Source organism: Scyliorhinus torazame, chromosome 17 (assembly GCF_047496885.1).
Source record: "Scyliorhinus torazame isolate Kashiwa2021f chromosome 17, sScyTor2.1, whole genome shotgun sequence".
NCBI lineage: Eukaryota > Metazoa > Chordata > Chondrichthyes > Carcharhiniformes > Scyliorhinidae > Scyliorhinus > Scyliorhinus torazame.
Genome location: NC_092723.1, coordinates 169,116,843 through 169,133,959, shown reverse-complemented (window position 1 = coordinate 169,133,959; position 17,117 = coordinate 169,116,843). Strand labels below are relative to the sequence as shown.

The 17,117-nt window shown below is 41.8% G+C and overlaps 1 protein-coding gene across 5 annotated transcripts in view; it reads right to left on the bottom strand.

The window, feature by feature from the left end:
- Positions 1–17,117, bottom strand: part of epn2 (epsin 2) — a 93,939-nt gene that overhangs the window by 26,686 nt on the left and 50,136 nt on the right. For 3 of the 5 annotated variants that reach the window (XM_072481622.1, XM_072481623.1, XM_072481624.1), the window contains 5 exons: positions 10,897–11,004; positions 9,556–9,703; positions 7,121–7,285; positions 2,263–2,358; positions 221–439 (listed from right to left, as the gene is read on the bottom strand). In XM_072481622.1, the coding sequence (XP_072337723.1) occupies positions 221–439; positions 2,263–2,358; positions 7,121–7,285; positions 9,556–9,703; positions 10,897–11,004 (736 nt within the window). The remainder of the gene's footprint in view (positions 1–220; positions 440–2,262; positions 2,359–7,120; positions 7,286–9,555; positions 9,704–10,896; positions 11,005–17,117) is intronic. The other 2 variants (XM_072481628.1, XM_072481627.1) reach the window with 2 other exon arrangements.

Genomic DNA, 17,117 nt, shown 5'->3' with positions numbered 1-17,117 from the left:
TAGAAAGAAAACAAATATTCAAGATCTGATATAAAATCATCTCAAAATTCAAATTGGGGAGAGTCGATGGGAAAAGGAATGATGGAGATGGGCAAGAGTCGATGGTAATAGAATTTTTTCTCCCCAAATCTTAAGAGTTTGATTTACAGAGCATCACCACTACTCTCCAGAATGGGGATCCCAGTTTAACTTACAAGGAAAACATTTCCTAAATGCATACCTGAAGCCAGGAAAGGATTAGATATACTGGAAGGTTGCACAGGCTTGGTTACCAGGGAATCCAAATTCACCAAAGCTGCATTAGGGCCCAGAAACGACTCTGGTGTTTTTCGAGCTGCAGTCTGCTTTGATGGCGCTGAACCAGTAAGCTGAGCATCAAATAAGTCTGGACTAATTGAACCACAGGGTTTAGAACTTCCGCCCAACATGTCAGTCTCACCTGAAGTAAAAGTTGACATACATTTAACTCAAAATTAAAATCTTCAAGCCAATTCCATAATGCAGGGTGCAGAGCTTTTAAATGCTAACGGTAATATTTTGAATTGTCTTTTTATATCCACTGAGCTGTATAATTTCCTGTGTATAGTAACTTGAATTAAACAATTAACTGCAGTCCAATTCTGCATTCTTACTATAATACTAACAGTTCTCTGCAGATATTAATAGTGCTGATAAATACTCCATGCACAATAAACTACAGGGTCAACACATTTAACCATAAAAATGAAGTTGCTGCCCAACATCCCCACAGCTTTCATATTTAACTTTTGTTTATTGATAACTACCATTGATCGTGTAAACATGGAAACAGTATTTATGGTTGGAAATCTTTCCAGCACTGTTGCCTTCCTGCTAGCCACCTAAAGCATCTTCCTATGTACTTTGCACTTTTAAAAAAAGGGTAGATATAAAAATCATCGCAATGGAAACATTTAATCATAATTATGCTGATTTACAAATTCTATGAAAACATCCAACTTAAAAAAAGGTTTCAAAAAAGATTAAAACACTTTAAAGGGAGAGGTGGCATAGTAGTATTGTCACTGGACTTGTAATCCAGAGACCGAGGGTGATGCTCTGGGAACCTGGGTTCAGATCTCACCATGACGGATGGAGAAATTTGAATTTGTTAAAAGTCTAAAGATGATCATGAAACCATTTCTGATTGTCGTAAAAACGCATTTCATTCACTAATATCCTTTAGGAAAGGAAATTTGCTGACTGTAACCAGTCTGGCCTACATGCGACTCCAGGTCTACAGCAATGTGGTTGACTCTTAAAATGCCCTCTGAAATGGCAGCAAGTCACTCAGTTCAAGGGTAATGAGGGATGGGCAATAAATGTCGGCTCAGCCAGTGACACCCACATTCCATGAATGAATTTTTAAAATGCTTCCTGTTAATTGGATGTACATTTATGCCTTATGCAAAAGGAACATAACATGTGTTTTACTGAGTTGACAGATGATACAAAGATAATTTCAGATTAAAATTTGATCACGGTTATCTTACAAAAAACTTACAAAAGTTTTAAGAACTCAGTATAAATGATGAAAGGCCAACTGGATAACTGTATGCCAGATCATATGAAAATACCACCAATATCCTTTCACCCACATTAAAATTATTTAATCAAGGAACATATATATATCTTTTTAATGTTGATTAAAAATAAATAGTAATTCTGTTTTTAAAAAAGGGGTGTGTAATTTAAGGCTGCACTTTAATTCTGGGGTTCTGACTTTTGGAAATAGCTTATTGCATTTTTTTGACAATTTTAAGCATTTGAGTAAATTACAGCCCTGGAAATTATTGCCTACAATCTATGAACTTAAAACGGATCTTCAACAGCAAGTTGTTGAATGTCAGTCAACTCTCAAACAAAGGTCGCATAATAACTCAAGCACTGCTCTGTGGGCTCGAGACCTCTGTGCAGGTCTCATTATTTGGAGAATTAAAATCCATATTTTAAGGCTTACCACTGAGTAATGAAGCACAATTGTATGTCAAAAGCAACAAGCAACATAAATGACAGCATATACATGGAAGAAAATGGCATGTTTGAGACACCTTCTGCATGAGCATATTAATGCCAACTGATTGATATCTCTGGTAATAGAACCACCATATGGGACTAAACGTTCTAGAGACTATTAGTGACACCTAGCTAGGTTACATGGCTACATGCTTTAACAGAAAAATAACAGGATCAAGAGGGAAAATACACCGGAGACACAAGTAAACAAAATAAACATTTCATTACCTGTTCTTTTTGATGAAGCTCGGAGGTCTTCAAAATCAGCAAAGTCATCCTTTGCTGCACCATTTAATGAGCTGAATGGGTCAAACGCTGTACTGCCTGCAGTGGGAGTGATAGAGATGTAGATTATAATTTAAAATTTACTTCAAACTGCAATTCATTTAAGTCAGCTTTGTGATCTTGCAGCATCAACAGCTTATTGGTGTTTAGATCATGGATTAACAAATTGCACAGCTCAATTCTGAGAATTAGATTAAGAGTCAAATGGAAACATGCCCAAGATTAACATCAGCCAAATCTTTACTTGCTATTTTTTTTTTTTTTTATAAATGTGCTTTCATTTTAAGAGTGCAATGTACTTGACAAAACGTGCAGTGCAAAGTTTTGATATAAATTGTCAAACAGCCAAATAAGAACAGAACTTAGGATCTGCTTTAAAATGTAATGCTTAATTTGTAGCCATGCAAGCTAAATTCTACAATCCTAAAACTATTTGGTCTGGTGGAACAACAAGTAATCAGTTTAAAACAGAGACAATAAATGATGTACTGCCTTTGGAAGTCTCAGGTATTCTTTGTAAATAAGATCAGATACAATATTTGTTAAATATTCTAGTTATATTTGTCAAAATATTGATTAGTCGTTTGGTGGTCCAGAACTTAAGAAAGAAGCTTTTTGTCTTGCACTCACCAAGACACTTCACAAGAAGGCAGTACAAGGGGAAAACAACAATTTATACTGTATGAGAAGAGATTGCAACTGGACTCTAATTGGTAGAAATGTTGTCATGGAAAATACGGCAGTTGATGCTGACTGACAGGTAACTGCCCAGCATAGTTTGAAATTTAAACACCATGCATCTTTATTCCGATTGGTCAAGGCTTTATCCTGCAGAATGGATCAGCAAATAGCTGTCACTTATTTTGTTTAGCTGAAACATGCGCAATGTTTCAGCTAAACTGCGCCCTCCTGTTCTGGTCTCTCCAACTGGTGGAAACATCTTCTCCACGTCCACTCTATCTAGGCCTCTCATATCCTGCATGTTTCAATGAGATCCCCCCTCATTCTTCGGAACTCCATTGAGTACAGACCCAGCGTCTCAATAGTTCCTCATATGACAAGCTCTTCATTCCCAGGATCATTGTAAATCGCCTCGGGACCCCCTCGACGGCCAGCACATCCTTCCTTAGATATGGGGCCCATAACTGCTCAATATATTCCAAGCGGGGTCTGACCACAGCATTATACAGCCTCAGCTGTACATCCCTGTTCTTGTATTCTAGCCCTCTTGACATGAATGCTAACATTACATTTGCCTTCCTAACTGCCAACTGAACCTGCATGTTAACCTTAAGACAATCCTGAACTCAGACTCTTAAGTCCTTTGTCCTTCAGATTTTCGATTTTAGACAACTGTCTACACCTACCAAAGTACAAACCTTACACTTTTCCACATTGTATTCCATCGGCCACTTCTTTGCCCAGTCTCCTAGCCGGTCTTGGTCCTTCTGCAGCCTCCCCATTTCCTCAACACTACCTGTCCCTCTACATATCTTTGCAACATCTGTAAACTTAGCAACAATGCCTTAAATTCCTTCTTCCAGATGTAATGTATATCGTGAATAGTTGTGGTCCCAACTATGACCTCTGCAGAACACCACTAGTCACCGGCTTTCATCCTGAAAAAGACCTCTTTATCCCCTCTTTGCCTTCTGTCAGTGAGTCAATCCTCTATTCATGCCAGTACCTGACCCCAACACCATGGGCTCTTATCTTATCTAGCAGCCTCCTGTACAGTACCTTGTCAAGGCCTTCTGGAAATCCAAATAGATCATGTCCACTGGTTCTCCATTGTCTAACTTCCTTGTTACCTCGTCAGAAAATTCTAAACAATTTGTCAGGCACGACCTCCCAATAAGCAAGCTGTGCTGATTCAGCCTTATTTAACCATGCACTTCCAAATACCCGCAATCTCATCCTTAATAACGGACTTTAAAATCTTACCAAGGACTGAAGTCAGGCTAACTGGGCTATAATTTCCCATCATCTGCCTCCCTCCCTTCTTAAACAGGAGTGTTACATTAGCCATTTTCCAGTCCTCTGGGACTCTCTTTCCAGTGATTCCTGTAAGATCATCACCAATGCCTCGCCAATCTCCTCAGTTACCTCCTATAGAACCCTGGGGCGTAGCCCATCCGTCTGGGTGATTTATCCACCTGCAAACCTTTCAGTTTCCCCAGCACCTTCTCCTTAGTGATGGCCTCTACTCACCTCAGTCCCTGAATCTCAAAGTTCTGGTATGCCACTAGTGTCTTCCACCGTGAAGACTGATGCAAACTAAGTTCTTCTGCCAATTTTTTTGGTCCCCAGTACTACTTCTCCAGCCTCATTTTCCAGTGGCCCAATGTCCATTCTTGCCTCTCTCTTTTATATATCGGGAAAAAACCTCTTACAATCTTCTTCTATATTACTAGCTGGTTACACTCACATTTCATCTTTTCCCCCCTTATTGCTTTTTTAGTTGTCCTCTGCTGCTTTTAAAGGCTTTCCAATCCTCTGACTTCCCACTAACCTTTGCCACATTGTATGCTTTTTCTTTTGCTTTCATGCTGTCCCCGACTTCCCTAGTTAGCCACGGTTGCTTCGTCCTCCCCTTAGTATGTTTCCTCCTCCTTGGGATTTGCTGTTGTGTCTCCCGAATAACCCCCAAAAACTCCTGCCATTGCTTCTAATCAACTCTGGTTGATCATTTCTTTGTGGTTACCTTTACTCAATTGCAATACCGTTACATCCGATTCCAACTTTTCACTATCAAACTGTAGGGTAAATTCTATCATATTGTGGGCATTGCCCCCTAAGGGTTCCCATACCTTAAGTTCCCTGATCAAGTCTGCATCATTACAAACATCACCAAATTGAGAATTGCCTGTTCCCTAGTGGGCTCTACCACAAGCTGCTCTAAAAAACATCTCGTAGACATTGCACAAAATCCTTTCTTTAGGATCCGCTACCAACCTGATTTTCCCAGTCCCCCTGTATATTGAAGTCCCCCATGATTATTGTAATATTGCCTTTCTTGTATGCCGTTTTTATCTGATTTATTTTCTGACCCACATTCTGACTACTGCTAGGGTGCCTATACTTAACCCCCACTGGGTTGCGGTTCCTCAACTCTATCCACACGGATTCTATGCTTACCACCCTATATCGTTTCTTGTTAATTTAGATTTAATTTTATTTCATTTTTACTAACAAGACAACCCCGTCCCCTCAGCCCATCTGCCTGTCCTTCTGATAGGACATATATCCTTGGATATTTAGATCCCAGCACTGATCCCCTTGCAGCCAGGTCTCTGCAATGCCCAGGACATTGTACCCACCAATTTCAATGTGCGCTACAAACTCATTTACCTTGTTTCGTACACTACACGCATTTAGGTACAACACCCTCAATCATGCGTTGACCATCCACCTTTGCATTGTTGCCCCCTTATCTGTGTTCAAAGTTAGATTTCTGCCGCTTTCCATACACTCTGATCTATTACTTGTTCTGGAAGCCTAAGCAGAGTTCTCAACCCCTTTAACTAGATTAAAGTCCTCATCATTAACATGTATTCCTAACTTCGATTTTCTAATTTTCCATATAACTGAACCCTCCCGCCTCCTACTTAGTTTAAAGCCCCATCTAAAGCCCTAGTTATGCAATTCACGGGACTCTGGTTCCAGTGAAGACCTACCCATCGGAACAGCTCCCTCCTTCCCCAGTACTGGTGCCAATGTCCAAGGAATTCAAACCCATTTCTCCCACATCAACCTCTGAGCCATGCACTTGCCACTTTAATCTTATTGATCCTGTGCCAATTAGCTCATGGGTCAGGTAGAAATCCGAAGATTATTACCTTTTTGGTTCTGCTCTTTAGTTTAGCCCCTAGCTGCTCATATCCCTTTAGCAGAACCTGTATCGTTGTTCTACCTATGTTGTTACCACCTACATGTACCACAACAACTGGATCTTTCCCCTCTCACTCCAAGAGCTGAGGCTCTTACAACCTTACCTCCTGGATCCCTCGATACCTCACTCATAAGTCACATCATCCTGACTCTGACCACTGGCCGAATTCAAGGTAGTTAATCTAAAGGGCGTTACTGCCTCCTGAAACACAGCATCCAGGTAACTCTACCCCTCCCTGAAGTGTTGAAGCATCCGAAGCTCATACTCCAGCTCTTCAACTCTGAGCAGCAGCTCCTCAAGTAACCAACATTTGCTACAGGTGTGTTCACCAGGAACTACAATGAGGTCCACTGGACAACACAGGTACAACACATTGCCTGGCTCTGCATCTCTATTTTAATGATGATGTGGAGATGCCGGCGTTGGACTGGGGTGAGCACTGTAAGAAGTCTTACAACACCAGGTTAAAGTCCAACAGGTTTGTTTCGATGTCACTAACTTTCGGAGCGCTGCTCCTTCCTGAGGCTTCCTAAGACTTCTTACTATTTTAATTAGATTTTAATTTTTTTTAAACTTTAAATATTCAGCTACTTTTTCGCCTTTCTAATCTGTAAAATATTTCTTTTTTACTTTAATCTGAAAGTAACAGAATAGGTAATACAAATTAGAAGTTACTTACCAGCCAATAAATTTACCATTTTCCGAGGCGGTCACACTCCTACATTGCTTTTCAAACTCCGCTCACTGCCCAGAGGGTCCCGTTGGAAATTTTGAAAACTCCTGGTTTTCAAAAGGTGATGTGAAGCAACTTCTACGGTCATTGATATGTATATTCTCGTATTATGCTTGTGCTTGGTGTACATAATACTGGAAAACAACACATTCACCTTCACAGGATTCAAGACTTACCAGAAATAGAATCAGCTGCAGGACCTGGTCCCCAGGGATCAGCTGAAGACTTCAGACCAGCAGAGATGTTCTGCGAAGAGGTCCATGGGTCTACACTTTTTGGAAGCGTACGTGTGGCGGATAAAGAAGCACCCCAAGGATCAATAGCAGCAGTTGGCTTAGTATCTAGAACCAAATAAGACAAAAACCTTGGTAGCATCTGAAATTTCATAAGAATAAGATAATCACATGTTGCTCTAAATTCCCATCCGTTAACAACATAAACTTACTACAATGGATATTGCCAGTTTCTGGTCAGGCCACTAGAAGAAAAGCAGGATAAAAATAAAGACTCAAGTAATTATTTCAAAAACTAAACTTCAATCTGGTACTAATAATTATTGAACAATTCACTAAGTTTACATACTATGACACTGCCTACAGAATAGGTTTTTAAAAAAATATTTTTATTCAAGGCCTTTCAAAATATATGATGTGGAGATGCCAGCGTTGGACTGGGGTGAGCACAGTAAGAAGTCTTACAACACCAGGTTAAAGTCCAACAGGTTTGTTTCGATGTCACTAGCTTTCGGAGCGCTGCTGTTTCCTCAGGTGAATGAAGAGGTATGTTCCAGAAACATATATATATATATATATATATATAGACAGATTCAAAGATGCCAGACAATGCTTGGCATTCCAAGCATTGTCTGACATCTTTTAATCTGTCTATATATATGTTTCTGGAACATACCTCTTCATTCACCTGAGGAAGGAGCAGCGCTCCGAAAGCTAGTGACATTGAAACAAACCTGTTGGACTTTAACCTGGTGTTGTAAGACTTCTTACTGTTTCAAAATATAAATATATAAAAAATCAAAAGGACAATCAAAGAGCAACAAAAGACCATCACAATAACCCACCCAACAACCCCAACCCTCCAGCCCCTCTGACACCCTACCACGTCGCGTCTTTCCCTTTTTAACCCCCTTACCCCCCCAAAACCACTCCCTTCACTGACCTCAATCCTCCTTAAAGAAATCGATGAACGGTTTCACCTCAGAGTGAACCCTTCCACCGACCCGATCTTTTTTAACCACAGGAATTTCATCAGGTCGCTCACCCATACCCCTACCTACAGCGGCTCCGTGTCCCTCCAACATAACAAAATCCATCTCCAGGCTACCAGGGAGGCAAAGGCCAGTACATCGGCCCCTCTCGTCCCTGCATTCTCGGGTCTTACGACACCCCAAATATCGCCACCTCTGGACAACCCTCACTCCCAGAACCTTGGACATAACATCCAAGAACCCCTGCCAGAATCACCTCAATCTTGGACACGCCCAAAACATGTAGATGTGATTCGGGGGCCCCCCCTGCGCATTGCCCACACCTATCTTCACCCCCTCAAAAAACCCGATCTTCCTCACCGCTGTCATGTGGAAACCGATGCACCACTTATAAACTGGATGAGGTTTAACCTTGCACGCGACGAGGACGCGATCACCCTCCGCAAAGCAACAGCCCATGTCCCAGTCACCAGTTCCTCTCCCAACTCCTCCTCCCCCTTGAACTTAACATCCTCCACCCGGGCACCCTCCCACTCCATCAGCTCCTTGTAAATATCCAAAACCTTCCCCTCCCCTATTTCATCCTCCGACAGAAGCTTATCGAGCAGGAAAGATGGCAAGTACCGGAACCCATTCCCTTTAGGCAACTCAAACAATTCCTCCAACTCCTCCAGCCCCGCAAATTTACCCCCTATAAACAAGTCCCTGAAATACTCAATCCCCGATTGTCGCCACCCTGGGAACCTTGCATGCAGTCTCGCTGGCAAAAACTTATGGTTATCAAAAATAGGCGCCCACAATGATTTGCCCTCCAACCCCAAGTGCTGCCTACACTGCCCCCACACCCTCAAAGTCGACACTACCACTGGACTAACAGAATACCTGGTGAGAATGGCAGAGGCAGCAACAACAAAGCCGTCAAGCACGTCCCCCGACACGATCCTGCCTCCACCCGTCCCCAAACCAACCTCTTCCACGGCCCATTTCCTCACCATCGCAATGTTTGCAGCCCAATAGTAATTGATCAGATTCAGCAACGCCCATTAAATTGTACTGTAACCACCTAAGATATATAGATGTGTCAACCATTCCGATGTATTTAATTCAAAATAGATTTCACATTTAATTATTAATGGTACAAATTTAAGGTCCCGTCTGGAAATTCCCACCCGAAATCAACGGACATTTTGCTGGTCCATCACATTTTCCCTCCCAACCTTGTGATTCTCAGGCAGGACTGAAATGTTCAATAATTTGAATTAATCAAAGTACAGCAAAGTGGAAATTTAGTATTGAAAATGTTAATTACCATGCAAATTTAATTCCAAAGGACCTTGCAATATTATCACAACACAAGGAGCACTTTCACTGTACAAGTAATCTTACCAATAGATTGCCACGGATCTGATGTTACCGGACTGCTTACTTCTCCCCATGGGTCATCTTTTTCTATAACAACTGGTCGGACAGTTACTCCCCAGACTTTTTGTGCTGCTGCAGTTGGCAAAGGATCCATCAAGGTAACCATGGATGCCTGTTATTTAATTGAGAAGGAGAAAAGAAAGTTATCGAACAGAAATATCAGAAAAGTCATTGTGAAACAAATAAATCCTGACCTAGAATATATTCAAGCTTATGAATCAAAGAATTTCCGATTCGGTTTTCCTTTTTCAGCTTGCAAATTGGAGCAAATTTTAAAACAAGGTCCTTTGCATGTCTTTTATAATTTTTATATAATTTAAGGCTATACAACTCATACTCTTGGGATTGATTTTAACCCACTTCAAACCAATTCAATTACATTGTTAAAATTAGGCCCTTACTTTCAGGACTGAAAGTTTAGGGGCAAGTGTTTTTTTGTAAATGGTGCAGACAGCGAGAAATATCCCCTACTGGTATTTACTTTGTGCACCATCTACAAGTGAAAGGGCAAGCATATTTCTCTCAATTACACTTTTACATGACTACAGGAGCTGTCAAGAAGGGCCAATAATTGACTTTTAATTTGTATGGAAACTGTTCACCATCTGATTTTCACCTCCCATACTCAGAAATCAGCAAATGGAAGATTGGTAGAAGCCAGTACTCCCAGACTCCAGGTTAGAGTAACAAATCACCTCCTGGTCTTGTAGCTAAATCCATTTGGAGTTTATCATGTGCCTCTACTGCTAAGTAATTAAGGATTGTATTCAACAGCTCCCACAAAAGGTAACTGCAATTCTGACAAGGGAATAGGAATAGCATAAAGATTAACAAAAGTAACATTTTAAGTCAGTGCTGCTAGAGGAGTGATAAAAGTAGTTGAAAAATTATATTGGATTATAGAAGAAACAGACCATAATTTCTGTAACCAAAACATACACACAAATGTTCATCATTGCTGAAGCAAATCCTGTCACCCCCATCCCAACAGAGTAGTCTTAAAATATATACATTACATTTCAAAATAAATTTGTTTACAGATCTTGAATCTGGAAATAAAATCCTTAAAAAATTACAAAGTATCAAAGCACAGAAGCAGGCTGTTCCAATAGTCTTCTCCCATACTTCTTCATTTAACCCCATTGACATATCATTCTATTCTCAGCTACTCCCTGTGATGGTGAGTTCCACATTTTAACCACCTCCTGAATAAAGATAGTTCTCCTGAATTCCCTACTGAATATATTAGTAACTACCTCATATCGATGCTTCTAAATTATATTCAGAGACAGACAACACCTTCACCTTTTTCTTCTTTGGAGCTGTGCTGCCCACTATTACAACTGAATTTCTGCGGCTCTCCTCCAAGGCCATCTGAAGTCGCAGATCATCACCACGGCGAAGGCGATCCTCCTGATGAGGATCACAAAATTAACAAGAATTCCCCTTATTTACTATGACAAGTTCGTTCAACTACTGTTTGGAACAGTTGATCCAGGTCATGACCACAATTAATGAGTTAAAGTTTATTGGCAGATGAAATAACAAGGTCAAACCAAGGGGGCAACATTAGAACACATGGAAAAACCTCGGCTGCAGAGAATAAAAAAGACAGAAGGGTTTTGTTGCAAGATTTCAAGTACACACAAGGAGAAAAAAATGGGAAAAGGAGTCACGAGCCATCTGTACCCAGTGAGTCAGTGGGAATCAAGAGCCATCTGAAGTAGGATACCAACTGCTGTAGTTTGTGAAATATTTTATTGTCCTGATAACACTGCATCAAATGTCGCCTTATCCGAAAATCATTTTCTAAACTCGGAACCTGCAGCAAGGTCCAAATAACAACCTAAGTCAAGAAAGCAGATTTTTGAATTTTATTTATTTACCGGATGTGGGCTTGGCTAGCATTTATTGGCCATTCCTAGTTACCCTCGAGAGGGTGATGAGCTGCCTTCTTGAACTGCTGCAGTCCCCAAGGTGGAGGTATACTCAGTGCTGTTAGGGAGGGTGTTCCAGGATTTAGACCTAGCGACAGTGACAGAAATGGAGATATATTTCCAAGTTAAGATGATGAGTAATAAGGATGGTAGAGGTTGTTTGGAAGGTGCTGCCTAAGGTGTTGTTGTAGATGGCACACACTGCTGCCACTGTCCATCGATGATGGAAGGACTGAATGTTTGTGGAAGGGGTTCCAGTCAAGCGGGCTGCTTTGTCCTGGATGGTGTCAAGTTTCTTCAGTATTGTTTGAGCTGCACTCTTCCAGGCAAGTGAAGAATATTCCATCTGCAAATGTCAGCGAACATCCTCACTTCTGGCCTCATGATGGAAGATCACTGATGAAGCAGCTGAAAATGATTGGGCTTAGGACACCATCCTGAGGAAGACACATCACAGTGATATTCTCGCACTGAGATGATTGATCTCCAACCACCACGACCATCTTCCTTAGTAGTGCCAGTGACTCCAACCGCAGAGGGTTTTCACCCCGATTCCCATGAACTCCAGTTTCCAGTTTTGCTTGTGCTCCTTGATGCCATTCTCAATGAAACACTGCCCTGATGTCAAGGGCAGCCACTCTCACCTCAAGTATTCAGCTCTTTTGTCAATCTTTGAACCAAGATTGTAATGAGGTCAGGAACAGAGTGACTAGGTTGGAACATAGAGCATCATTGAGCAGGTTATCGCTGAGGTAAGTGCCACTTTACAGCGCTGTTGATAACACTTTACAGATGATCAAGAGTAGACTGATGGGGCAATAATTGAATGGGTTGGATTAGTCCTGTTTCTTGTGTACACTTACCTGGGCAATTTTCCACATTGTCAGGTAGATGCCAGTGTTGTAGCTGTACTGGAACAGCTTGGTTAGGGGCACAGCAAATTCCCGAGCACAAGTCTTGAGCACTATTGCATGAATATTGTCTTTGCAATATTACTGCCTTTGCAGTATCCAGCATCTTCAGCCCTTTCTTGAAGGGAGTAAACCGAATTGGATGAAGACTGACATCTGTGATGCTGGGCACCGAGGCAGAGTTGGATCATCCACACATCACATCTGGCTGAAGAATATTGCAAAAGCATCTTTTGCATTGACGTGATGGGTTCCTTTCTTTCATCATCGAGGATGGGGTTATTTGTGGAGCCTCCCCCTCCTCCAGCGAGTTATTTAATCGTCCACCACACTCATGGTTGGATGTGGCAGGACTGCAGAGCTTAGATCTGACCCATTGGTTTCAGAATTGCTCAACTCTGTCTATGACTTGCTGCTTGGCAAGCAAGTAGTCCTGTGTTGTAGCTTTGCCAGGTTGACACCTCATTTTCAGATACACCTGGTGTTACTTCTGACATGTTCTCTTTAAATCTTCACTGAACTAAGATTGATCCACTGGCTTGGTGGTAATGGTGGTTAAGGATACGGCACGCCATGAGGCTACAGATTGCAGTTGAGTGCAATTCTGCTGTTCTGATAGCCCAAGGATGCCCAGTCTGGAGTTGCTAGATCTGTTTGAAGTTTAGCATTCATCAACAGTGGTAGTGCCGGGCAGCCCGGTGGTGCAGTGGTAGCACTGCTGCCACACGGCGCCGAGGTCCCAGGTTCGATCCTGGCTCAGGGTCACTGTCCGTGAAGTTTGCACATTCTCCCCGTGTTTGCATGGGTTTCACCCCCACAACCCAAAGATTTGCAGGGTAGGTGGATTGGCCACATTAAATTGCTCCTTAATTGGAAAAAATGAATTGGGCACAATTTATTAAAAATAAAAAAGTGGTAGTGCTACAACACGATGGAGGGTATCCAAAATGTGAAGATGGGACTTTCTGTGCAGTGGTCACTCCTACCGATACTGGAGGACTACCAATTCATCAGCTGTGGAGGGACGGTATGTGGTAAACTGCAGGAGGTCTCCTTGGCCATATTTATGCCCTGATTTCATGGGTTCAGAATCGATGTTAAGGATTCCAACGGCATCTCCCACCCATTGTATATAACTGTGCCACCATCTCTGCTGTTCCATTGGCAGGACTAACCCAGGGATGGTGATGGTGGTGTCTGGGACATTATCTGTAAGGTATGATTCAGTGAGTATGGCTTATGACAGGCTGTTGTGGACTAGTCTGTGAGACAACTCTCCCACTTTTGGCACAAGCCCCCAGGATATTGCAGAGTTTGCCATTGTCATTTCTGGTTGATGCCCGGTGGGCCGTCCGGTTTCATTCTTTTTGTTGGATAGACCATTTCAGAGGGCATTAAAAGTCAGCAACAGTGCAGCACGGTGGTGCAGTGGTTAGTGCTGCTGCCTCACGGCGCCGAGGTCCCAGGTTCGATCCCGGCTCTGCGTCACTGTCCGTGTGATGTTTGTACATTCTCCCAGTGTTTGCGTGGGTTTCACCCCCACAACCCAAAGATGTGCAGGGTAGGTGGCTTGGCCATGCTAAATTGCCCCTTAATTGGAAAAAATGAATTGGGTACTCTAAATTATTATTATTTTTTAATTTAATTTTTTAAAAGAGTCAACCAGCATCTGGAGACAACTGTGAGACAACTCTCCCACTTTTGGCACAAGCCCCCAGGATATTGCAGAGTTTGCCATTGTCATTTCTGGTTGATGCCCGGTGGGCCGTCCGGTTTCATTCTTTTTGTTGGATAGACCATTTCAGAGGGCATTAAAAGTCAGCAACAGTGCAGCACGGTGGTGCAGTGGTTAGTGCTGCTGCCTCACGGCGCCGAGGTCCCAGGTTCGATCCCGGCTCTGCGTCACTGTCCGTGTGATGTTTGTACATTCTCCCAGTGTTTGCGTGGGTTTCACCCCCACAACCCAAAGATGTGCAGGGTAGGTGGCTTGGCCATGCTAAATTGCCCCTTAATTGGAAAAAATGAATTGGGTACTCTAAATTATTATTATTTTTTAATTTAATTTTTTAAAAGAGTCAACCTGCATCTGGAGTCACATGTAGTCTGGACCAGGTAAGGATGGCAGGTTTCCTGGACGTTAGTGAACGAGATGGGGTTTTAGAACAATCTTGGTCATCATTAGATTTTTAATTCCAGATGTTATATTGAATATAAATTCCACCATCTGCTGTTGTGGGATTTGAACCAGAGTCCCCTGGGTCTCTGGATTACTAGTCCAGTTCTTCTTCCATTTGCCCCAACATAGTAGCATAGCATTCAGTGCATTCCGTCATGTGAGAGTACCTTTAAGAAATGGATGTTTAAGCAATGTACCTTTAAGAAATGGAGTTGATCATATTACTGAAGTGATGTCAGACGGTGGGGGGGGGGGGGGGGGGGGGGGGGGGGGGAAGAGAGTTGAGCTCACTTCAGCTTTTGGTTTCAGTTTGAGGAGGCAGCTGGGAGTGTCTGGGTGTTTTGCGGAAAGCTGCAGGAAGAAAACACATAGCTGGTCTGTTGATGTCTGCAAATCCAAAGACTATAAATATATTGAATGTAACCTCATGTCTGTTTTTGAAGGTTTGAAGTCTTTTGGATGTTTAAAGGAACAGTTTGAAGGATTATTTAGTGTTGTAGTTTTTTGGGGTTAACTTTGAAGTAATGGGTGTTAAGATATTCAATGTTTGTTTTTAAAAGGTTAACTTGAGTTCATAGAATAAGCATTGTTTTGTTTTAAAAACAATTTGTCCATAATTACTGTATCACACCTGGAGAGTACGCTGTGTGCTTCCCACGCCACAATCTATTAAAAGTTGCGGGTCGGTTGAACTCCATGAAACACTTTGGGGTTCTGTAAACCCAGACCCATAACAATTGGGGGCTCGAGGGGGATAAAAGTCTATCTATTGGATTGGCTTAGTGAACTTAAAGATAGTGAGGGGTGAGCATATTGTGGTTGCTTTTCAGGTGTGGTATTTTAGTTTAAGTGGGGAGTGTGTTGTGGACAATGGATCTTTCAGAGGCTCTGAAGTTTTTGGGGGTGGAGACGGTCACACGCAGTACCTTACAGACAGAGACTAAAAGCAGACTGTTAGATTTGGCAAAAACATTGCAGTTAACATTACCTGACAAAATGCAAAAAGATGAGGTAATTATGGCGGTGGTTAAGAATTTAAAGTTGCCTGAGATACCGTTTGATTAATTGGAAATGGCAAACATTCAGTTGCAAATTAAACAAATGGAAAATGAGAAAGAATTAAAGCAGCTTGAATACGAAAGAGGTAGAGAGAAAAAGAAAGCGAGAGAGGGGATAAGGAAAAGGTGAGAGAAGAAATGAGAAAAGAAAGAATAGCCCTAGCAGAACAAAAAGAAAGGGAAAGGGAGATACAGATGAGGGAAAAAGATAAAGAGAGAGAGTTTGAACTTCAGAAAATGGCCATGAAACATGACAGTCAGTTAAAATTGGCAGGCGTAAAGGGAAACGTACAGTTGGATGATGGCGATGAGGATAGTGAGAAAGAGCTTCAAAGTCGAAGGCTTGGTGGGGATCTATTTAAATATGTCCAAGCATTGCCAAGGTTTGACGAGAAAGAAGTGGAAGCCTTTTTCATTTCATTTGAGAAGGTAGCTAAACAAATGAATTGGCCACAGGACATGTGGGTATTACTGATTCAAACAAAGCTGGTAGGTAGAGCTAGTGAAGTGTTTGCATCACTACCGGAGGAGGTATCTGGGACGTAGGAGAAGGTGAAAAAAATCCATCTTAGGTGCATATGAACTAGTGCCTGAAGCCTACAGACAAAGGTTTAGAAATTTAAGGAAAGAATTTGGTCAAACATACATGGACTTTGACAGGCTCAAACAGAGTAATTTTGATAGGTGGATAAGGGCTGGTAAAGGTAAAGGTGATCTGATGGGAGATAATAAGGAGTGTACCTCAGATTAAAAAAGAAATCCAGGCGGGTGGAACAGACATGAAAAGTTTCAAATGTTTTCACTGTAATAAACTAGGCCATGTAAAGTCACAGTGTTGGTGGTTGAAGAAAAGCACTGGGAAGGCTAATGTGGTAAAACAGGATAATACAGTGGGGTTTGTTAAAGTGGTGAAGGAAAACCCAAGTGAAGCGAAGGAGGTGCAAAAGATTGTACAGCCTGATCAAGAGGTGATTGATAAGAAGGTGCCAGATGTCTTGAAAGAATTTACTTGTGTGGGTAAAGTTTACTCATGTGTATCAGGAGGAGCAGGTAAAGAAGTCACAATTTTAAGAGATACAGGGGCTAGTCAATCTTTAATGGTAAGAGATGAGGAATTATGTAGTTTGGGAAGAATGTTGCCAGAAAAGGCGGTATTCTGTGGAATTCAGGGTGAGAGGAGTAGCGTTCCATTATATAAGGTAAGGTTGGAAAGTCCAGTGAAGAGTGGTGAAGTGGTAGTAGGAGTGATAGAGAAACTATCTTGTCCAGGAATACAGTTTATCTTGGGTAATGATATAGCTGGATCGCGTTGATAAGCCAGTGGAAAATCAGACAACTGAAGTGTTGAAGGACGAATATCCTGGGATTTTTCTGGATAGCGTAGTAACAAGGTCGCAAAGTCACAGGTTAAAACAAGAGGAGAAATCAAAGAGTGAAGATGAAG